Genomic DNA, 24940 nt, shown 5'->3' with positions numbered 1-24940 from the left:
AAATAGGTTCTCAATAACAACCACATTCACTTCAATACCTTGAAGCTGAGGCATTGAACAAGAACTGAAGAAAAAAAGAATCGTTTCTTCTGATCATTAGAAAGAAAACCAAAAATCACTTATTCTCAAGTCTCAAAGGTCATGATGACCAGGAAAGCTAGACTGATGTATTACAATTTTTCCATGTAAAACACCTGTTTTGATCCAGCATTCGAGTATCAGTTCTACTTTAGCAATACCCATCTTCTGTATTTTAATTGTTTCTATTTCTATCCAAAAGCAGCTTGATGCATAGAAAACTAATTCTGTAGATAATGTCTTGCCATTTTTAAACATTATTTAAAAAAAGATAGAAACATTAAGATGCAAGCATTTAAATAATTACAGATCATATCAACTTGGGAAACATACCAAGCTTAGCAATAAAAGCTAAAATTAGCTGCAAAATAATATCACCAGACTAGAAAACTCTAGAAAAATTACTAGAGTGTTCAAGCAAGACTGAAATTATTCAAATCTAAGCTTCTTGCTTATTTAAATCAATCTGCCTGGGAGCCACACAAATTGTTGTGGTAAATTGATTTCCCTAGTGTCTGGTTCTCCTTTCCTAAGAGCCACAACAAGAAAAAGGAAAAGACCAGAAAGACAAGATGAAATCAGCTGATTCACAACACCGTTCAGCATTCTGCATTCAGACAGATTATACATCACAACATTAAACCAAGTTATAAACGGCTTGGCAAGGAAAGGCAGCCAGGCACAGTGACTCACACCGGAGCTGCTAGGTGCAGTGCTCAGCTGCAGACCTCAGCACCAGCATCAAAATCAGAAATTTCTTCTTGGAGACTCAGGCAATGTAGCATGGCTAATACACTTTATTTTACTTTACTACCTCATCTCTGCTATACTTCAGCAACACACAATATGTGCAAGTGTATGAAACAGATTTTAAGCAAAACTAGTGTTAATGCCTTTCCTGATATGAAATACATAGTACTGCTTACTCCTGCCTGGCCAAAAGGTAGAGCATGCCATTTAAAAGAAGTCTTATTGAAAAGCATAACATACTTGATGAGGTAGATGCTTTAAACATTTATTTAAAGAACTGTGCTGGTTTAAATGGCTGCTTGTTTTTAAGCTTGACAGAGAAGCAAGATTAAAAAATAAATCAAAAACCCCTAAAGCAGCACCACACAGCAGTTTCCAAGACTTACCCTTTGCTACGAGCTAACCACGCAGGCTTCAGCGAGAAAAGCCTTTTGAGCTTTTCTCCAGGACCAAGTTTTTGTGCACACTGAATGAAAGTGATTGCTGCCTGTTCATTTCTCACAGGGGAGCTGCATTTCATATGTAAAGAGTTATCCAGAAACATTTACTATACACATCTGCACCAATAAGGAAATGAGTCATCAATGCACTGGCAGGCCTGATTCATAGCACACAGTGCACTCGGGCTATTTAGGAATCTGTGTACAAAATACAGGGGAAAGGCAGATGCAAGCCACAAGTCACTTTTAAGAGACTAGATATAAAACACAAACTAATTTAAATGGGGTTTTTTTCCTCCTTCACTTGGGCACAATTTCTTCAAAAGCACAGGACCAGCATGATATTGTACACAGATAAAGAACTTTTCACCTGGATGAATCATAATGTTTTCTTTATACAACTGGAAGAAAAGCAAACTCTAATGTTTATTTTAACCCTGGATAAAATTGCTTGGATTTTGTTCAACAGAAAAATCAACATAAGTCTTTATAGTCACTGCTAAGGCAAGGTTTCCATGGGATTAACAAACTACCAAATAAAAATTCTGCTCGCCTTCAGAACACACAAACAAAAGCCCTGTTACAGGACCAAACCAAGTACCTTTCTTCAGTTCACCACACTGATTAAAGGATTAAAACACAGAAAATTGTACATACATCATCTTTAAGCTCTGGACCTACTCATGAGGTTAGATAAGGGTTTACATTAACCTTACTCCTGGGAGAAGCAGCACACTCCTCCATAGGTACTGGTCTTCTCTGCCATAGAAGCCTGGCTTTTAATGCGTTCTGTATTTTTGAGAGCTCCTTTCCAAAAAGCACTAGGGTTTTTCAGCTTGAACTACTCAGCTCAATAGCTATATAGAGCCGTTAAACCAAGCATTCTGCTTGAAAATTCTGACCGTAATGGTAATTTAGAGGATTTAAAATGATACCACGGAAAGCAGCCAGATCAGTAACAGTTTCCCTTAAGCCAAACACAGAAATTATAGTTGACTAGTTTTGCACAGACGAGCAACTTTAAAAAAAAAAAGACATGTTTGATGCTGGATTTTAGAAGTGAGCTTGAAGAGCTTTCTGGAAAGCAACGTTAGTAGAAAGATGTCTTACTGGTATGCAGGAGAGTCAGACACCTGCCCGCAAATCCTTCCAATTACCGTTTCCATAACTCCTACTTAAAAAGCTATGAATAAAGACAAGCTGCAATTAAAAAGACTGAGCACACCTACAGCTTCTCTGCTAATAATGACAGAGAGAAAATAACGGGGGAGGGAGGGAGGGAGGGAGAGGGGAAGAAAAGCAATAAGCTAGTCACTGCCATGCTACACCACTGCTGCAGACAGCTCTGTACCAACACACAGCACACCACTCCACACAGTACCACCACCAATACCACCGCTGAACAATTTTCACCTGTCAAAATACGGGAATTTAATCAACAATTCAACTGCTCTAGAAACGGCTGGTTATTCTTCCTCCTGATTATTTCTGACAAACAGCGAAATCAATTACAAGGCTGAGGAATACAGACCTAAAAGCCAGCTGCCTGCACCAGCCAGGGCAGGCTGGAAGGGCTGCAGGCAAGTACCCAGGCAGCACTGTACCTCCTTGATATAACTTGAATTTTGAATCCTATCTAAAAGAGAATTTCAGAGCTGAAGTATTTAGTAGGCAACAGTTGCCACTTGATAGAAAAAATACCTTATTCTAGTCTCTGGTCGTCGGTGGTTGTCTCAGTAGTCACGCACTATTAAATTATTTGAAGCTACACGCTAAAGCAAGGTCTTCCTACCATTTGAAGCCCAGTTGTGGCTGAAGAAATAAACATGAAGTTACAAACCTCTGTTCTCTAAGGGCACAGAAATGCCTAACAGACAATACCTAGTTTTCAGGATTACTTCCAGTATGCTGATGGCAAAGCCCAGACAGTGCTCACTGCTGAACAGGATAACATGGGGAGATTATTTTGTCCACGCCAATAAACAGAATAAACATGTTTTCCCCAGCAGGTAACACTCGAGGACTTCAGGAGTCTGATCTGTTCTTATCCAAGTGGCATGGGAACAAAATGTGCATGTCCACAGTAAGGCAGTGGCATACTTCTGGGAAAATGCAACCAAAATCACCTAGTCTGGTCTCACACGATGTCTGAATAGCCTTGAAGAGTTCTTGCTCAAGAGTGAGTATTAACTCTGCTCTGCTGGGTGTAAAAACTTGTCAATCTCCATAAAAAAGGAAAATTTAAAAGTTTACCCACCAGATTACCAAACAATGTATCTGTGCATTTTAGGATTGCCATACAATACAGAGGAGAATAGAGGTTGGAGATATGATTGTCCCATGCCATTTTTCAAAGAAAGATAAAATCCAGAACACTAGAGATAGTAGCTACAAACAGATTTCCAGAAACAAGTCAGATATTTCCAAGTAACACCAAGAGGTAGGAGCATCCCTAGTAGGTATGCATGAATACCTGGCACGCAGCAACTGATACTACTTCTTATGAGACACATACTACTTCATTTTTTTCAGTGAAAATTAAAGCATAGCAAAATATATACTGAAAGTGAGCATTCAAAGCTCCAGTGGTATTGTTTGGGTAAGAGTCCAAATGTGACACAATAGTTTGAGGTATATAAAAAATGGGAGCAGATAGAGAAGGAACTCAAGAGCAAAACCTTCTTCAGTGACTATTCAGAATTGAGATGCAATCCTTACGGGTTTTCCAACCCCCCAATAAATGGAAAGTTATTGTACAGCATAAACAACATTTGAATGGAGACAGCACAATAAGGAAGACACAACATACAGTGAGAGCAAGATCACAGAATCCTTAGAATAGTTTGGGTTGGAAGGGACCTTTAAATGTCATTTAAGATTATTTTTTTTTTCCTTTGATGCATTGGTATCAGCTGCATTTTGAAAATATGTACCTCATGGTGAGTGCCAGGCTTAGCACCAACGCTGCTCTTTGTCCAGGCAGCCTAGAGGGCAGAGCAATATATTACCTCCATGCTCATTGCCCTCGAAAGCAAGAAGGACAGAAGAGCCTGAGAGCAAATTAAGAACTATCACATTCAGACATTTTTCATTTAATTGCAGGCCAGGCAATCCAAAAGTAACATTCTGAGGCTTCCTGAAGCCTGCAAGATTGAATTTAGTAAATTCAAGTTTACATTTCTAACCATAGTATCTACCAGATTACCCGAAGCAGCCAGATTAACAAGGATATTTTTATAATGGTTAATAATAATAACCAAACTAGCCTTAACACCAGGGTCAAGAGGAGATACTGTGGAATGACTTTAATTTTCATCTACTACCACACAAGAAACTTCTCCTGTTTCAGCTCATCCTTTTTCCAAGACAAACCCTAGAACAATTAACTCAAAAAAAACCCATTCGAAGTATTAGATGTAACTAATGCGGCATAACTGTACTGCAAATAGAGCCCCCCTTAGACAAGCCTATCATCTTTACATCTCTCAAGCTGTAGAAGCTTTGACATTTCACTGTCACCTGTGCTTAGCAGGGAGCAACAGACAGATCACTACCATGATGCGCTGAGGTGCAATATAATTAAGTGTCCATCTAACCCTTCTCAGTGATAAAGAGCTTTCCAGGCATCTGTGTTACAAAGCAAAAAGGGTTTTGGTACTTTTTAGGTGTACTTAAGCGAAGTCATTCAGGTGAAGTCTAACTTCAGATAAAGAGCTGGTGAACTCTAACATCAGTTGACCATGCAAGGGAAAAAAACAAACCCAAACCACCTTTCCTGCTTCTCCTTAAAAACTCCTATAAGGAGTTTCCTGCTTTCCACTGAGCTGAAACCTCTCACAACAGCCTCAAGGGTCAGTGCTGCTGGGGGGAAGGATGACACAGGATAAGTGCAAGTAACTCAGGTCAACTTGAGCTACTGTGGACCTGCTCCCTCAAATCCAATCCCCAGGCCCAGCTCAACCTGAGAGCAGGCCAGAAGGTAGTGAAAATCTCTATATTCTCTTCTCTACAGGACCAGTGGGGTTATCAGTCTGAAGTCCTGGGAGCAGCTCTTACCATAAGAAACCAAAGAAGGGCAAAACCTTCAAGGAAGTTACATTTGTGGGCTCACAGAACAGCTTGGCTGACTCTCAAAAGAGTAATTTTTATAAACAAAAAAATTCCCACTGTTCCAGAGTAGCTGCCAATTCTTCAGGCAAACTGGATGAGAAATGAGAGTGAATTACAGATTAATACCAAGAAATCTCAGGACTTATTCTGAAGTCAGGCACCTCCCTGTGCTAGATGCACTCTATTTCTCAAAAAACAAAAAGCACAGGCAAAAAAGCTAATCTGTTCCTTATCAGTTATATCTGTGATCACATTTTAGAGCCCAAGACTTGCAAACTTAGCTTTCTGCAGGCAACCACCAAGTTGTTAGAGACGTGCAACAACCACAAGGGAGCCCGTACACCAAACCCAACTCAAACCACTGCGAGAAAGGCTTTTTGCTGTGACTAAGATCCCAAGCTTGTTACCACAAGTGCAAGCGCTGTAGTTTCCCACAGATTCACACATTTCCAAGTAATTTAAGACATATAAGCTTCTGCCCATTTGAACTTGCAAAGCTGTTTAAGAGTACAAGCAGTGCTACCCATTTAAGTGATGACGGTCCTGCATCAATTAACCAATTGTTACTGCACAACTACAACAGTCTTCAGGAAACCGAGCTGTTCTACTTGTTTGTGTAACACAGAACTGGGAAGAAATTATTACTAAAGCATATATTCTTATCTCGTGCTTTCCAGTGAACTGTCCTTGACTGATCCCAGCCTCCCCATCCCTAAAGAAGAGCCAAATGAATATAACCTGCTGAACATGGCATCCGCAGCAGTAGGCGGATGAGAGCTCCACAGCTACATAAATAAAAGCTGCTTCTGCAAGCCGAGACTAATTGTGGCTTGCTTTTAGGGAAGGGGGAGGTGGGTGCAACACGATTTGTCCAGTTTAAAGGGACAAACACTAACTCTGCTATTTTCGGCTCAGCAAGTTATCACAAGTGTTCAGTTTGACTTGAGAACTGGAGGACGAGATTCTGCATGGAAGTACCAAACACCTGGAATAGCAAATTTCCCTACACATTGCTTCACGACCAGAACAGACAATTGCACAGACTTGGCACTAAATTTGCTGACTTTTTGCAGTCAGACATCCTCTAACACACACAGGTAGTTTCCCACACATTTCTGGAAATCTGCCTCTTTCAATTACTCTGCTGTGCAGCAGGAAACATTGTCAGAACAAGCGAGACCTTATTAATGCAGGTGGGGCTCACCGCTAGAAGCTGGTTCTTACTGCCCTTCGAGATAAGCAAATCGGAGTTAATCCATCAATTATTCAAACTGAAGAGTTGATCCTTCTTCCTCATCTTCTATTTAAAGTTGGAAGTAGGATTAGCAGAGTGAGGCTGTAAAGAGAGGAGAGCCAGGAAAGGTGTGTGGCGTTCAGGCTTTACACAGCAGCACCGTAACATAAAGTGCTAATAGGTGGCTTGCTGAAATGCTTTAATTCTTCTAAGTCAGATTTACAGTATCTTCTGAAATAAAAATAAGTACAGTCTATGCAAGAGCACCCCTGAATTTAAAAGTCATTCATGCTGGTTCTTCAGAGGTCTTTCCTTTCAGTTAGGCTCATTAACATCCTCCATGCTAATCTGAACTACAATTTTTTTTTACAAAACTAATTTTGGTACTACACTACCTTAACCTAGTTAGCACAAAGTTTTAGGCAGATTCACTTTCATCCCCCTTTGCTGGTGCAGTGTAGTGCTGTTTAGGACGGAGCAGGTTAGGACTGACCACAAACGGTCCCACCATTTTCACTGGAGCCAGCTCACAGGAGACTGGGTGACAATGCAATGTGCCTTGCAAAGCCAAATGAGCAGAGAGCTGCCTCTGCAACCAAACCATTTGGTTATTAACTCTTTGAACAGACTTACATAACTAAAAGTCATTTTTCCTCCACTTTAAAATAGGCCCAGTTTTGTTGACAGTTAAATGTTTCAACATAATTCTCTTCCAAAGATTGTCTTCGTTTCGGAGAAAAAAGCTTTTAAGCACTTATTTGCTTCATTTTTTCCATTTCAAATTTGCTCAGTTTGCACAAAAGAACTTTCTCTTAATTGCCAGCACTAGAAAAAAGCTGCGATCCGAAAAATCAAGTGGGGTTTTATTGTACCTTATACAGCTTGTGCCAAAATGTGTTACTAAATCAGCTGTTTCAATCACTGGTAATAGAGAATATTGGCACAAAAATGCCAAGGAAGAAAGGTAAGAAGTTTTGTGACATCAAAATAAGCAGATGCCTCAAGGACAAAGGTACAACCTCACTTTTTGACCAGACCTTTACTAAATTAATCATCTCTACCTGTTAGATCAAAGCTGCCTTCTAAATATAAATTTGACAGCAGCATTTAATGAAAAACTAAATTTTAAGTGATGACAAGCATTAATAAATATGCTAATTTATTCATTTAGTTGGCATTTGTAACAGTAATACAAACAAATAAGTTACTTCATGAAACACTGCAATTCCTCCAGGGAAATATATCTGAAGTATCTCATCTTGGCCATTTTCAAAACAGCCAGTTTTGGTTAACCAGGCTATAAATGCACTCAAATTACCCCCTACGAGGGGCAACAAGCATCAACATCACAAAATTAAAACCTCTTCTCTTTAAAGTGACAAAGGAGCTGTTTGATAGCAGGCTGCAGTAGCTTTCTTCCTCCAGTGGGAACCACTCTGCAGGCAGAAAACGTGAGGTAGACAGTGCTGAGGCTTTAGCAGATGCCAGGGATTTCCCAGCCTAACACATATTAGCACTTCCTATTTGCAATCCTCATCTCCAGCACCAAGAAGTTAATTTGCATGTTAATTAGAAACAGGTCACCAGAAAATTGCACCAGACAACCTTTCTGTATTGACTAGAAAGGACTATGAAGCATTTCCATAAAGTTTATATGCCTTTTAAGCACATTTCCATCTGTCTGTGAGCCACCCAGAAGTTCTCTGTAAATCAAGGTGCTCCTTTTGTTGACCAAGAGCAATCATTTCAATACACACGTATCTCAGATCACTACAGCTGGTTTAATATCAGACATCTTTTGAGACTGGCAAAACAAACCAGCAAGTTTGAACAATGCTAGAGAAAATAATGGCAAATTAGTCTAACCAGAAAGCCTCATTTTACCACAATACATAAACAAAATTAATCCTGAGAAAAAAGCAGCGGTAAATGATGCCAGAGAGAAAGCTTAGCAACTGGTTAAATTTGTTCAGCTCTCACGTCTGCATGTTCATCCAGTTCCGCTCAGTAGTCACATTCACTGGCAATGGCAGGATTAAGAAGAGAGGAGGCGGCAAGGAAAGAAGTTGTTACGGACATTTTAACTACCTGGAAATGCACTCTGCAGCATCTTTTCTCTTTGAATCTTCTTTTATACATTAATACTTATAGTATTATGCTTAAATCAAATGCCCCTTCAGCTTAGTTTTAGGCATCTTATGTTGCCAAGTCTAATAAAACTGAATTATTGCTGCTGTTTCTCATACATGAGACTCACAGACACCTCAACTTCTGAGAATTCATTTCATTTTCTCCAGAACCTCCAAGATTGATCACTTCAACTTATCAGACAATAACCACATGGTTTCAAAACAGAGCAATACTATTACAAGGCTGCACCTCAGTTCAACACTATATTGCATTTTCAATTTTCAGTTGTTATTGCAAAGTCATAGCCAATGGACTTGATTTAAGACTTCCAGAAGTTGAGCTTCATATACATCTCTCAAGCCTATGACAGGTGCTTTGAAGTGAGACAGACTTAAGAAGTCTTGTCCAGCAACTTGACCATTTTACCTGTAGGACTTGCTAGATCTTGCCTGCCACTCTGGGGACCAAACATGCTGAAGCATGGCAGTTCAAACCAGGCTTAAGGATGCACCCTGCTTCACTCGTTGCACATCCCGTGCCAATCTCTAGCTCTTTGTTTGCACAGCAGCCTGAAGGCCACTGTAAATGCAACTGAGGAGATGCGTGTTCAAGTTAATGGCTAATCAAAGGTTCGGGTCCACCCTGCAACCTCCAGTTCACTCAGGAATTCAATTCACAGCTCAGTCCTGCAAGCAACTCAACTGGCATAACAGTGACAGGCTGTGGCACAGGAGGTTCCTCATAAACCAGCAACAGCAAAGAAAGCACTTTGTGTAAATACATTCCAGTTGAACAAACTAAAGCTCCAAAGATGTGGTCCAGGATATCCTTGCAGGAGAATGTAAAGCTGCTGTGAGATCAAGAAAAGGATTTTCTATCAGCTCAGCTGGCTGCAAGATTCTCTTTGATTTTTAAGAAGGAAGAGCATTTGAACTACTTGCAGACAGCCTGCAAAGGAGTCTGCATACAGCAACACATCCAGACATCTGATTTTAACACGGAATTAAGCAGATTTCTGAACACAAACATCAATATAGCAAACTGTGGACCACCAGCTGTGTTGCCTCTTTAATAATACCTACATCAATGAATACAATTGCCAGTAGCTGACCCATTAAAAAAATTGCATTTTTCAAGTACCTAAGAGGTTGAGGAAAACTTAAAATTCAATTATGTTATTAGCCAGGGAACCACACAAAATTAAGCAGTAAAGAATGAAAACCAAGTACTATCACTGTGTTCACTCATCAGTTTTTCTCCTAGAAAATCTCAATGGCTATGGCCTTTTCTACATGCTTCTTAGGATGACATCAACCAGACACATGATTTTTCACCAGCACACCTGTGGTCTGGAAATCCAAGCAGACATCAAATTACACAGGGAGAAAATCCTTCAGCCAGTACATGGGAACTGCACTAGGAATTCATTGCAGTAGAAATCCAGAACATGTTTGCCTATTCTCAAAAGATTTGCCAGTATATCTGAAGGCTTTGATATGATCCACAGCTGTACAGCAGGTTTTTTAGCACAGCCAGGAGAACCTAGGTGGAAAGCATATTAATCACAAAATAATCAGTAAGCCCAACAGTTAGAGAGCCTGTCCATATTTGGTCCCCCCCTTCTTGCCAGACAGTAACTACAAGATTGCAGGCCAGAATCACTGTGATTACAGTCATTTACTGAAGCTGTTCAGTAAAGGCTCTGTAAAGGCCACAAGTCAGATCAGCGATGCCTTGTATGAGCACAGAAAGCACTGAAGGGTGATAACTGCCAAATAATTAATGGTTAAGACTTCTGCATATTAAAAAAAGCCATCTTCCACTGACCCGCTGTTAAGGTTAGATCTTGTCATTTTATATCCACCACTGGATGAAAAGTTTCACTCCAGCTGATATCCCTTGCTCACCCCTGTCTTTTTATATCACTGCCTAAGGTCATTCTTAGTATGGGAATGTGAGCCACCATCTGAAGCCACTCCTCTGAGCACACACCACTGACTTACTAGTTAATTTTATCTCTAGCCATGCTTGAACAACCTCTTGATAACTTAACAGGAATTTTTTCCTTCTTTAAACAAGAGCTGTATCAACAGTGAAACAACAGACAAGTATTAAGCAGAAAAGCAAGAATGTTAAATGGAACATAAGAGAACACAGAAAGCAAACTGTACAATTACACTAAAGCATAAAATTCCAACTTTCCCACTCATTTCTGAAGGAATATGGAAAACAAAGTTTGTTGGCTATTTTTCAATCTTGTGGTCTTTCTGAAAACTTCAAGGAAACAGTGTGCTAACACAACATAACACCACTTGCTTTCAGATAGCACAGGATAAAGGATCTCAGATTTATGAAAAGGGTGTGTTTGGTTTTCTGTAAGAGGGCGATGAGCTGGATTCTGCCTCAAAGTCCCATGATTTCCATATTATCTCTTAACCCTGTTTGCTAACTGCCTGCTCCAGGGACTTCTCTCTTACAAAGTTCAAGACCCAGCTGGGCTCTGGTTTCTCAGGCTGCAAGTGACAACATCCCTCTCAAGTCTTCTACCAAGTTAATAGAGTTTGGGCGTCTAATAAAAAAGCTTTTCAGCAGATTGCTCATACCTCATGAACTGGCTCCTTGAACCGCCTGCCAGTTTCAATTCTGAAAAGCTCCCAGGCAAAGGACCTGTTCAGTCAGCCCATTAACCACTAAATCATTTCAGTGGGTGTCAGAGCAGGTCTATAATCTTCAGCAAGACCTATAACTTGGAGTTTGTGTGTGTTTTTAAGTTAACACCACCTGACATTCATTTATACAGAGAATGCTCTACTTGGGATTCCCTTAATGAGACCACTAGGCTCCTAACTTCCTTTTTACAAGGCACACGAATCTTCTGATACCCCTTTGCCACTGAAGTACAGAATGAGGGCAAGCCTTCAAGTGGTACAGCATTAATACATCTGACAGGCTGTCTAAAGCCCTCATGTGTATAGTCATTCTCTCACTACCCAAATCAAAGCAGGCTGCGCAGATACTTTTCCATTGATACAATCAGTGCTGCTACCAATAGAGACCAGAGGCTGCAATGGGTTGAATATACACAAGAATAAAAGCCATCTGTCTGACAGACTTGGCATTTCTTGCTGAATACTGCAAAGAATTCATGAAACAAAACTCAAGGAGACCATGTTGCAGGCTGTTTGCTGAAGGGTTAGCTTTCCTAATCTCAGGTTTGCATTCATTATCCATTTGCACACACACAGAGTGATGTATTAACTATGAACATGCAATAGTTTTGCTAATTAACTCAATGAGAAAAGACTAAACCTATTCCAACTTCCTTAATATGAACCAATTTAAAGACAGTACTTTATCCCTTAAGGGTAAGGCTGTCTGCCTGACATTTTTATTTAATATATTAAGAGTCCACTGAAATTCAAACACAATACTCTGGAGAAAACCAAGTTTCTAAGATAACATAAAGAGGTGTTCCTTACATAAGTCACTTTTAAGAACATACATACGCCAGCAAGTATTTACAAGAATTCTTTCCTCTTTTAGAAAAACCACATAAGTCTGCCTTGTCTGGTCTACGTTCAGCACGTGAAATAGGTTCCAACCCTAAAGCAAAAAACCAGACCACATTAAAGTAATCCAACTAATTGTCCTGCACATTTCAATACACTTAATAGCAAAGATTATTCCAAAAACTCATGTTCTCCCCTAATATCTGCTGTTTCAAGCCCATTTATTCATTTGTACTTCCCATCAAAAATTCACAATTAATACTTTTCAAAGTGCTTGTCTTCAGCTTTAATTTACAAACGGCCTCCAAATATGTAAAACACTGGTGAACCAGAGCTCTAGAAACCAAGAGCCTCCAGTTGTTTTGATTATACACAGAAGATGTAAAAAACATATATAAACAAACATATATGTATCTATAAAAGGGTTTTTTAAAAAATCTTCAAGTTTGAGGTCTCCTGGGTATTGATCAAGAACTTAATAGAGTAATTAGCTAGGGTTCATTAAAACATGCTTCCATTAGCCTCCCTAGATATCTAATCTGAATTCATTTACAGAGCCATGTGCCACAGGTGCAAAATTTTAACCCCCTTAAGCCCAGTTTCCCATAATATGAACATCTTTTCCCGTCAAGGCTTCACCAAGTCTTTGCCCTATTTCTGTTACAGGAAACTGAAATATTTTCTCTTCCAGACTTTAGTATCAAGCTCCTCCAAAGGGTCTTGACTTGCTACTTCAGCCCCCAAGGTTTCACCTGCATCAGCTGACACTATTCAAGTCTCTCCAAGAGTGAGTGTATCAGGGACCCCTGAACCACATGCAGCCACTCCTAAGTGCTGCCATTCACAGATAAACACATCAAAACCAGCTCCCATTTTCCCTGCACAAGAAGTGCTGTGTGTTTTGCTCAGCCATCCTGGCCACAGGAGCAGTAGCCTTTAGCAGTGAAGCAGACAACTGCTAGAAACTTATTACTCACAGATTTATTTTGCTTCTGTGAGTCTAATCAGTGCTCACTTCAATTGCCTAGACCTCCAACTATTGCCCATCACTGTGATTTATGTTAATAACATGCAGCGCATAATATGCAGCGCATAATTCTAAAATCATGCCTCAGTTTTACCTCCCTATATACGTATGCTCCTGCTAACATGCAATTTTAGCGCATCTTTCTCTATCCCATCAGCTCCCAGACTTGTAACCAGAGCGTTGAGCACCTGAAGCAGCCTTACCTAGCCAGCAAGCCACCACACTTCAGCCTCTCCTGAAAACACTCTTCCCAGAAGTATCACAAAGCATGACAAAATAAAGCAAGACATGGCTTTTCAGAGAATGCTCTCTTGAAGTACTCTGCTGAAGTTTTAACACATCGCTAAGAGAGCATAAAAAGTGGGACAAGAGCTAGGTATCGAGGGCTGGCTGAGGCATGCAAACCTCCAGGGACAACTGACCTTACAAACAAGGCATTTGTAAAAGCACGAAAAACTTCCAGGAAAAGTTCATTAGAACCTTTTAATCATCTTTCCCTGACCATGATAAACAAAATGCTCAGTTTATAAAGGACAAGCGTAGAATATACACATATAATTAGTCCATACTATTACTGTCATTATTTAACGCCCTAGTGTGCAGTATTAGAGAGGACGAACTAAATTTTCTATCACTTGAAACACAGGCTATGCACTCCTCCCCCAAATCAGCCAAATACATCCCCAAGACAAGCCCTTCTTCAAAAATGAGCACTAAAACACAGAAAAGCTCTGTAACCAAACAGCTTGGCAACAAATGAGTGAAATCAACTGCAGTAAAATCTTAGGGTGCAAGAGTTACATCTAGTACTCAAAAGCTATACTGTATGTGCACTGTTTTATCCAGGGAAATCACTCCAGAAGAGCTGACCCTCCCATCCAGAAAATATGTTGGAACAATTCTGAATGAGTGACCAGACAGGCCAGTTTATTCCATAAACAGAAGGGACTGTTAACAAAGTAATCCAAACTAAAGCTGTTTCCCCTTACAGGAATAGGGAAATCCCTAACCCTAGGCAACAATTTCACTGCAACTGTTGCCACATCTCCAGCATATATTCCCCATTTGCCGCAGACCTGCTACTCAGAGAAGCCACTTCACCCACTCCACAGAGCTAGCCGCTGCCTCTTTTCTGCTAGAGCATTGCCCCAGATTTACAGCATAAACTATATGAAACACCCACCAAAATCACCATTCAGGACGTGGATACCTCAACAATAAGTAAATGGTCAAACAGTCTAAAGGAAGTCAACTGGAGAGTCTTTAATTATTTTTTTTAAAAGAAAAGAAATAGATTACTTGCAATCTGTTAAACAGCTCAGAGAAAAAAAAAAATCTCAGATTCAGTAGAGCATTTTGTAAAAATTCAAACACCTTATAAAAAATTAGGCCCCGATCACATAGGCAATATGTACTCCACTACAATACATCCATGTAAAAGATACACATAATTTTAGTTCTGCACTCAGCTTATGCTTGGACAAGCCTGACAAATGCCAAGATTTAAAACTACCAAGCTTAATTCTACATTTAAATCCCACACACCAAGCTCTGAACACAAAAGCAAGCCTATGGGGCTTGAAGTGCAGTCCCCCTGCTCCATTCATCCTAAACATTCACACTATATTATGTCATGTTATTCAAATGCAAGCGTGACTGATAGGCCTCCCTCTCCACCAGCAGCTCTCCAAGGAGCAAGGGTTATTTTGATAACTTTTATCTGTTGCTTTCCTCAATGAGCACTTTTTTCTCAACAGCAAGCAGTGAGTTTCATTGATAGAACTACCCAACTGTGTCCACAGTCTTAAAGGCAAGGGCAAGATGGAGTGCTGCAATATTCCCAAAGTCCTGAGCAATATTCAGCACATACATACCTCAGGCTCTTACACTCTCAAACAGGTCACGTGCAACTTCATAAACATGTGTGAGAAACTTTGCAAGACACATCATCTAAAGAATTTTAGGACAAGCTGCCTGTGCCCCTTTCCTCCTCCCCAGCTGCTCCCAGGGTCTCTGTCACATTAGGAGTTCCAGCTTTCCTGAAGGATGAATGCCTAGGGCAGTCAAACCCAGAATATTTACCAGGCACGTGAACATCAAATCTAAGAAGCAGCAAGCTCTTCAGGGCAGTATATCCTACTCCAGATCACACTTCTCTTTGACAAGAGCCTCAGGCATTTTGGTATAGAAATAGCATATTGCTGTTCTTGTAGTCCTAGAATTCCTTTTGGACTAAAACAAGTTACAGATTTGCTCCAGAAGGATGAAGCAACATTTCAATCCCACACACTGTTTTTAAGACTCTGAGATGCTACAGGCAAAAAAAAACCCTACCGTATTTTTCACAAAGCACTTTCCATGGATTAGAGCTAGCAAGCTCCAACACCAAGTAACTCTGATCTATGCCCAACGCACTGTTATCTTTTGATACAGTAAGTCTTGCCAGTAAACATTAAATGTGTTAATATTTTTGGGGGGTAAGGAAAACCAAACATAGCTACATCTCATTCAGGTGACAGACTAGTTTTAAAAAATACACAATTTGCTCACCATTAAGAGATGCTACTCATTCCCAAGATTTTACAGGGAAAGCTCAACTGTTATGGAACATGTAAGGCTGAGAAGAAAAAAAAAAAAAGAACAAACAAACAAAAACACAAACCCAAACCTCACCTCTGTTCCCGGCACTGAGACAGACTCACTGTTTTGCCCACGCTTTCGCCTGTATACTATTCTACTGTTGCCAAGTACTATAGCTGAGGAAACCAAAGCAGAGTTATTTTAGCCAGCAGCTCCAAAAGTGACGCAGGATCTTAACACAGGTTCTCATCCAGGTCCAGCCCAAGATGTCACCAACCCTGATCAGATATGTGTCAGATTTACAGTACCATTTTCAGCTTGGACAGCCAGACCTGGAAAAGAACAAATGTGAGTAACCCAGTAAGACAAAAACCAGATGAGACTGCACATTAAGAGCATATCCATGGGTATAATTCTACAGGAATGGCACCAGGGCTGTAGCAGTCCTCCGAACAAGATGTGAGATGTGCTTTACTAAGGAGGGTGCTAACAACTGCTGCTATGTGGAACACCAAGACAGAAAGGGTTTCTATCCTTTCCAAGTCACTGTTATTCTGGAATACTCATCTGATCATGCACCTCTTCCAGGGAAAGGCAGCATCTTTCTACTGTTATGGCATCTGACCAAAAACATCGGAACTTCAAGATAAATACTTCCATGGTCAAAATCTCAGCAGTATGCCATGCAATCCAAGAAGAGGTTCTAATAGAAATCTCTTATTTGCTTCTCTACAAAATCAATCATTTGAACACATAGCTACTGTACTCACTGTCATCAGGCTAATTCTGTGATTTTATCAGTATCAGGGAATATGACTGTATATTTCTAGGAAAACAAGCACTTTCCACACAAGAGCAAGTAGAATAATAGCTCCTGCATCTTGACCTGGAAATAATTAAGATTATTTGACCAGCACAGCTTTGGTTTGACAGGATAGGAAAAATTCCACGTTAAAAAAACAAACAAACAAACCATAGTTTTTTAACATGGAATTTTCCCTATCCTGTCAGCAAACCAAAAAGAGTGTCCACCTTGACTATTAAGGACAGCTAGCTACATGCCCAGATGCTCAACACGAGCCTGCTGCTCTAGTACCCTACGAGAAGTCAGAGTCTCAGCAGGGAAGCAGCGGCAAAGAGCACTGCCTGCCTGAGACTGGATCCTCTCGGCTTCTGCACATCAGCTTCCAGAAGCAGAGAGGAGAACAACCCTGACATCACTGTCCTTCCCTTCATTTCCAGATGGCTTCATGATGGGGAAAGTAGCTGTGCTGTTCAATTCCCCATCTGCCCTGACCTCTTCCTATAAGATGCTGATCTACTGACAACCCATGCGGCTCACCTATCCATACAGTTTTGGGTTCACCAGCATACACAGAAGGAAGCTCACTGATGAAGTCCTGGATTCAGGTCTGAACATGCAGTAAAACATACCCAAAATAGTGCTACCAAGGAATAGGACCCAAATTGATGAATTTATTATAGAGGGCAAAACAAAACAATGACCTCTGTAAATGTGGGAGCAAACAACACTGTACTCACACCGCCCAAATCCTACTCATGTGCAATGCCTCAACAGCTCTGAGGCATTACTTTAGATACCTTTCAAAGATGACCTCTTAATTCATGTTATTCTATGGCTTTTAATGCTACAAAGCGTGCAACAAACAAATGAAGAACCTAAAGAAAACCATGCCAAGCCCCAAAAGGACTGTTCAGAAGTACTTTCTGCAACATGGTTCCCAAGGTAGTGAATTGAAATATCAGTCAGCCTCCACAAGTTTGCTTTAAATGGTTCCCGAGAACAAAAGGTCAGTTCAGAAAGACTCTTCTGGCCCAATTTAAGATCAGAACAATCAAGTTATATGAAATAATACTCTGCCTTAAAACTTCAGACAATAAAGTTTCAAAGGTATATAAAGGTTCTCCAACATTTTAATGTCTAACAGGCTATAAACTACTGTGCTACTCTGCTCTTAATATCTTCCTTTTTTACCATTCTGCTTGAATGGCTCAGTATTAGGAAGCCAAAACGGATTCCAATTCCAACTTAGAGATCCCACTAGATAATGCAAAAGCGACTACAGTCAGAAATCAAACTCCATCTCTCAACAGACAAAAGATCACTTTAAGATGGCAACAATATGCTGCCATGTTATCTAAAGTTATTCATGATATACAGCTCTAAGCCATAGGAAGGTTTTTGCCTATTTCCATTTGCCCCAGATCACTTCAGACAACACACTGGATAACAAAGCTGTGGTGAACCAACAACCAGTAGGTAAAGTGACTGAAGCACTGATTCTCACCATCTCTTAATTATACGACAGAGAAATCCAAATTCAATATGCATCCCAGCTGCAGGCCAGCACCACACAGTCTACCTGAGCTCTCCAGTATTTTCAGAAAATGCTTTGTGTAAGTATTACAGCTTTAAGATACTGTGAACCCTAGTGAGTAAAACAGACATTAGAAGACAACATTTATTAAATCATCTTTGAGGGCATCACAAAGTCATGATGGATTTCACTGGAATGTCTCAAGGGAGGAAAGTATTTGGGGAAATTACTTTGGAAGAGCTGACACACAAAGAGAATAATTTAAATTCCATCAGCAGTCTCTCTAGCATAACAAGTTTAGACTATGGTTTTATACAATAGGATGCGGGAAGAGTTGACAAATGCCTGGAGGAGGGGAGAGGCACAAAAAGCCCTGTAGTCTGTGGCCTGCTGTATGCTTTTCCCCTTTGCGTAGGCCCTACTAGCTACTCATAGAAAGAAAGCCAACGTAGCCTTAGAGCACACAAAAGGCGGGTTGATGTGGACAAGCTCAAGCCACTGCTGAGTACCTGAGCTAGAACAAACCCTGCATTATTCCAGGGAAGTCTACCCCATACACTACTGCTATTTCTGTAGTCAGAGAGAAGAGTATTATCAGTGATGGTTCACCTTAGGTTCGATGCCTGCTAAAGCATAGGTGAAGGGTCCTGAAACAAAAATATGGAACACAGCAAGGTCTTTTGTGTTCTGTGAGGAAAGTGCAGAATCACATACCTCCTACAACTAGTATTGTGCATATATACATCTAGTTAAGGCTATTAACAATACTATTAGAATAGACATACACCTTTAGAGCTGTGAATCAGTTGAGGGAAGAGTACATCCCTGAGTACCACACCTTCCCAGATGATGCTGGTATCATTGGGATTGCTAAAGACAGGACAAGCATTCACCACAGGAGTCCTATTTCAGTACTCAGATTAATAAAAATGCAGGGAAGACTTACACAACTAGTGCTTCAGTTTTTTCTTTTTTGGCTTTGAAAAATAATGTTGCTTCATACAGCTAATGAGAAACAAAGTAAGTGAAGATGGCTGCTGATCGCTGCCTGGAAGCCTTCAGCTAAAAAGTAAGCAGTGTTAGATCCACAAGATGTTTGACTTCTGCTGCAGATAGTGACTCAAACAGCTCCGTGTTTTCCAGCAGGGACTGCTGTTAAGTATTTTCTAACCTGAATCTCCCTCCAGCAAGCATTGATCTGTTATCCTGCTGAATCCTTGACTGCAAAGCACAATGCAGAAAATTCACCTCACTGTTTTAAGTAGAAAAAATGGATCATTAAGGTTGCCATAAGAAATCTCCTATTCAAACCACACTTTACAGCAAACTGAGTTTCTCAGGTTCCACACTGCCTAAAAAGATTTTCCTGTATGTTGTCCTACACTACTCATTAAGAACGCAGTTCCAGTTGCCAACTATAACACGCAACTCAGACCTCTGCACACTTTAACGACACTAGCTGCAACGTATGTACGTTACTGAAAAGCAGACTGAACCTTTGGTCTAAAGACTGGCAGCAAGAAATACTGCATCAGCATGCTCATTCCTTATGCAGAGTCAACTCTACAGACTTCAGTAAGATAAGGCAGATGTCATCATGAATTTGAACAGCTGCGTTATGGTGACAGACCCAGCATCTCACCCCTCACGTGTCTTAAATATCAAAGCACCAATACAGTGCTCACAACATCAGTTCAAAGGTAACAATCAAAAAAACCAGCAGAGTCAACAAAATGTCATACATGAATAGCAGCATCAAATGCTTGACAAATAAAACCCATGGTCAACATTTCTGGGCACCTCCTTTTACTCCGGACCTTGTATCAATAGAGACCAGATCTTAACTAGTCTGTCTGAATTCTACAATAAGAAGGATCACGTTAATATTGATTTGTTTAAATCACCATGAACATGGCTAAAGAACTGCAGTCTCATGAACAATTCATGTTGCAAATTACAACTGCAGCAGTGTAGTGATTTTACTTGACAGTGGAGAGTTTTCCTGGTTTTATGACATATGTAGATAGGCCACAGAGACACTGACACAAGCAAATAAAAATCAATTTGACAATGAAAGAGTTTACTGTAAGCCTCTTCCAGATCATATTTCAACTCAACTGAGAACAGTGTAAGAAAAGTTGACTCAGCTCAAATCAAACCTGGACTGTTACAGAAAGTCTAAGCCAAGCAGGTTTGGTTTTTTAATTATATCAAAACTTTTTGTAGGGCAATTACTTCAACACTTAGAAGAATGCATGCTCTGCTGAGTTTGTTTTGCAGTTCACTTGGTGGAAAGTATTTTACTCTGAACTAACAGGACAGTCTGGAAAAGAAAGTCTCAATTAGCAAACTACTGAGCATGATGAAGGCTGGTGATCCTCCTATTAAGATTTGAGAGATCTAGACACCAAACTTGCCACCAGATTAAGCTAGGCATTTTTTTAAACAAAAGACAGCACATTTGCCTGAATGATTTTGCATAGCAGGCTGGAATAGCTGTTTGTTATTAACCTACCCTGTTACATGTAAGTAGTTATATCCACATAACCAGCTGCGTTCTTTAAAAGAGACTCAAAACTCCAGAGAATCAAATAAGGAAACTACAAGAAGTTTTTGACAGAAGAACACACACTTCTACCACTAACTGCAAAAGAGTAAAATACTTCAGGCATGTAGAGAAACCACAAATACTTATTACATTAAATACTACCTTTTTGTCACCTCAGCAGTTCCTATGCATTGTTTCAGGCAAAGATGCAAATAATACAGCAAATAAACATTCTTGTCCAGGATCATTAACAGTCATTTGCCCCCAGGCTGTCATATGGCAAAAGAGATATTAAAAGTGTACCATTAGTCTTAAGCCACAGCACTGACAACAATAAAGACATCAAATGTACAGTTTGATTTAAAGTAGAATTTTAGACACTAGAACCAAGTAATGCACTCTGACTGCAAACACGTGAAATCTAAGATCACAAAGCTGTAAGACCTACAAGACACACTTATCCAAAGGAAAAAAATAAAACACAGGCACTACACCCTCAAAAAGACAGCGTGGAGAAAACAGACACCTCTCAACTACTGAAGGAAATTCCTCAGCTCCGAGCTGCAGACATTCAGACATCAGTGTGCCAGGACACAGCTTTTATAAATGCCACCTCTGCTCAGGAGTAGAACAGTACAGGTTTTCATCTACTCTTAATGAAGAGAGGTTGCAATTATGCTACAAGCTGGTACCTGGGGAAGGAAGGATCTCTGCTCCTCATCTAACACAGCACTATGGATAAACTGAACATCCAGAAAATGAAAGTATCCCGTGATGACAACAATCAATCAGGGGACAAAACTGAAATTTTTTAATACCGTAGCAACCAACTTCACAAAACTTAAAACAAGATTAGTCGGAAGATCAAAACACTATTTTGAGGCAATATTTCAAATAATAAAGCAATTACCTAGACTTTTTATTCATTCAATTCTTTGGAGTTTATTCTTAGGAAGAACAACCACAAAGCTTTGTAAAAAGTAACAGAAAGTGGTACTCACATGTAGGAAAGCTACACTATGAAGAACATCTAGACATTATCTCTACACTAGGAACAAAAGAGAGCATACAATTTGCCTAGAACAAACTTTTGACAAGTCATTCCACTCCAACGACTACCCAAAACATCACCAGAGCTACAGAGATCTCCTGATCCCTGCAGTGTGAGAAGGAGGGGATACAAGTGAGGAGAACACAATCTAGCTGTACCTGTCTCTACTGTCACAACTGACCAAGTCTTTGCTTTATGATAAATTCAGTTATTTGGCTCAGTAACTCACCTCCCCAGAACCAGACCTCTGCACAACACAGCTTTCTCAGCTCATCCTGAGCCAAGCTCAGACTGCGCACCCTGCATCAAACTTTACTTCTCCCCTTGTATTTCCGTTCCTTCCCTCCTCAGTATTCAGAGCTGCAGCAGGCCAACAGTGCCAGCTCACCAGAGGGAGCAGGCTTATAAAATAATCCCTTTTATTAAGCCAAACATCCCAGGCCAAACTAAAACATAACCAGCTACCACAAGTATCAGCCTGCCAAGAACAGCACAAAACCAAAAACCCCAAAACACTCCACACACACCCAAAATCCACAAAAATAACTCTCTCGGATAAGCAGAAATGCAGTGACTGTTAAGATCACTAAGAACATGAAGAATCAAGAACCTGTGCTTAATGTTCTGTTCACAAAACACTAAGTCCAGGACCTAGCAGGAGACCATCTTACCCTCTAGTCAGCTCACACACTGCTTTAGTAAGATGAAAAGGGTACTTTTAAATATTGCTACATCCTCAGATGAAGGCAGAGGTTGATGCCAAAGTAACCTAAACACAAATCAGACTTTTAAAGTGTATTTATAATTTTACTTTAAGACTTAACTACAAAAGACAGGAGGAAGTTGGGCTTACACTATCTGAACACAAGGAAAAAATGGAACTTCAGAACAAAAATGTGGCTAATCTCAGTTAAGAAACCAAGTCTCAGGAGAAAAAGCTTCAGAGTGTTCCAGCCTCAACTGCATCATTTTCTTTTATTGGTGCTCATATTTTTTCAAAACTTAATCGTCTCAATCCCTTCCTCCTAGGCCCAAGTCATTCCCTTCCACTGACTTCAACAAATCCATCTTCCATTTTATGACTTTTAGAAGCAGAAGGGACCAGTTTTGACCATGCAAATTAATTTGCATCTGCCACAAACCACTGTAAATTCTTCATTAAATTCAGTTTGAGACAGAATGGTATCTGGAAATTTCTAATGCAGATGCACAGGCTTCAACTCATACAGAGTCTAGCATTCAATACATGCTAGACAGTCCAAGAATTAACCTCTTAAAACTGCAACACATTTTTACTTTAAGTTAGCTCAACTTCAACTACAGGTAAGAATTCTCCTTTCTTTCTTTTTCTTCTTAAGGATGTAAGAGTTCTTAAATTCCCATGCCCTGTAGAGGTGGCTTTGAATCATCACCAGGTCAATATCCCTTAGAAAAAAAGGAGGGTATAAGCAAAGCCCTTGGCAAGGCTTAAGGTACATTTTTAAGGTTTCTGATCATTGCCCTTAAAAAAAAAAAAAATCCCTTTGCGTGTTGATATTTGAACCAGATGATAATGCTGTAGGCATTGTAAGAGCATCACTGGAATACTAAGTGCCTACTCCTTTGCAATAGTAATGATTTGAGAACCAGAACAGCCTTCATCCCACAGCCACATATATACAATCCTGAAAAACAGGCAGTTTCCATTCAAAACAGCTCACCTGAACATCACAGAGAATGCCTAGAGGTTTTATGTGACCCAAACAAACTGTAAGTACTGAAGGAGACAGCCAACTCAGTAAACAGTGTTTTCACTATTTACATTTCCTAAAAACTAGGCCACCCCTGTGCTATGTTTAATCCACAGCCCTCAGATACTTACAGCTTGGGACAGGTAAACAGTCCTTTGCTGCCACAGCCCAAACAGCTCAAAGGTACTTAAACTGCCAGCCTCCACTTATGCACAGAAAATTTGTGAGAGCCGGAAATAACGCGAATATGTGCTCAAATATGAGATAATGTCGCATGCTGAGACAAAACAAAACCTTCACCCTTCAACGCAATAAATTACAGAGATATCACCACAAGCCCAGTATGAAAGTCATGATATGATCATTTTCTCTCTTGGAAAATTCACAGCAAGGTGGAGGTACTGAGCATACTGAAAGCATAGCCTTATGCAGTACTCACTGAAGAATTTGCATGCTCTACAATCCCCTGTGGCATCTAAAATTTCCTTGGAAACCTCTCCTGAAGTTACTCTGAAGTATTGTTTCTGTTTGCAAGATCACAGCTCGCAGATAAACAAGTAATAGAAGCTTTCGGCATTGATCCTGTTACCCTGGTACTTTATAAGAAGACACGATATAATTACTTCTGAAACGCTGGGCTAAAGTGTTATTACTACTAATATACCCTAGAATGCTGGAAGTAACTATAAAAAAATGCTGAAAAAATATTAGAGTACAGAGCACAATTTCACTTGCAGATTGTGTTTATGTTTTCTGTCACTAGATATCTAATTAGCAACTCATGACATCACCAGACCTTAACCATTTTGGCTGACATTTTCTACACTATTTGCCACAGGCAGATATTGCTGTGGCTCACTTTCCCATTGTAAATAGAAAGCCATTAAGCCATTTAGCTCATGACAGTGTTAGGAACTAGTTTAACTAACATTGGTTATGCACTTAGATATCGTAATCTAAGTAGAAAAGTCCTTGTGGAAATGAAAAAAATTTGTTTTCAGAATGTGGTTCGAATCTATGTGAGGCCTGGGGCTGCACACTGAACCAGATGTTGAAAATACTTAGGCAACAAGCATCATCCATTCTGTGCATGACTGAGTGTGGAATCTAAAGAAAAAATTAGTATGTGATCCTGTAATTAAACTGTAGAATAATTAATATACACAAGGGAAGGATAACTTCAAATACAAGTAATCTTAATTCAATTTTTTTTCTGTAGTTAATTTTGCACCCTTTATTTTCTTTCACTGTAGGTCTTCTCTAAGCGATATATGGTACAAGGGAAAGCAGAAGTGCAGTATTATTAGCTGATTTTATTCCCCTTTATTAAATGTTAATGTAAAATCTGCAACAAAGAATGCAATTGCCCATTTACTATTCTACAACAGTTCAGCTGTCTTTCAAAGATAACTTC

General features: G+C 39.9%; 1 protein-coding gene across 1 annotated transcript in view; it reads right to left on the bottom strand.

Annotated features, from left to right (window-relative positions):
* The window catches only part of GLG1 (golgi glycoprotein 1), a 78344-nt gene that overhangs the window by 51723 nt on the left and 1681 nt on the right, over positions 1 to 24940 (bottom strand). The window contains exon 2 of the mRNA XM_026856974.1: positions 22026 to 22043. Coding sequence (XP_026712775.1) covers positions 22026 to 22043 — 18 coding nt within the window. The remainder of the gene's footprint in view (positions 1 to 22025; positions 22044 to 24940) is intronic.

Source organism: Athene cunicularia (genome assembly GCF_003259725.1).
Source record: "Athene cunicularia isolate RWA chromosome 11 unlocalized genomic scaffold, athCun1 chr11_part1, whole genome shotgun sequence".
In the NCBI taxonomy this organism is placed as follows: Eukaryota; Metazoa; Chordata; class Aves; order Strigiformes; family Strigidae; genus Athene; species Athene cunicularia.
Note: the sequence above shows the minus strand (reverse complement) of the source record. Positions and strands in the feature narration are given on the sequence as shown.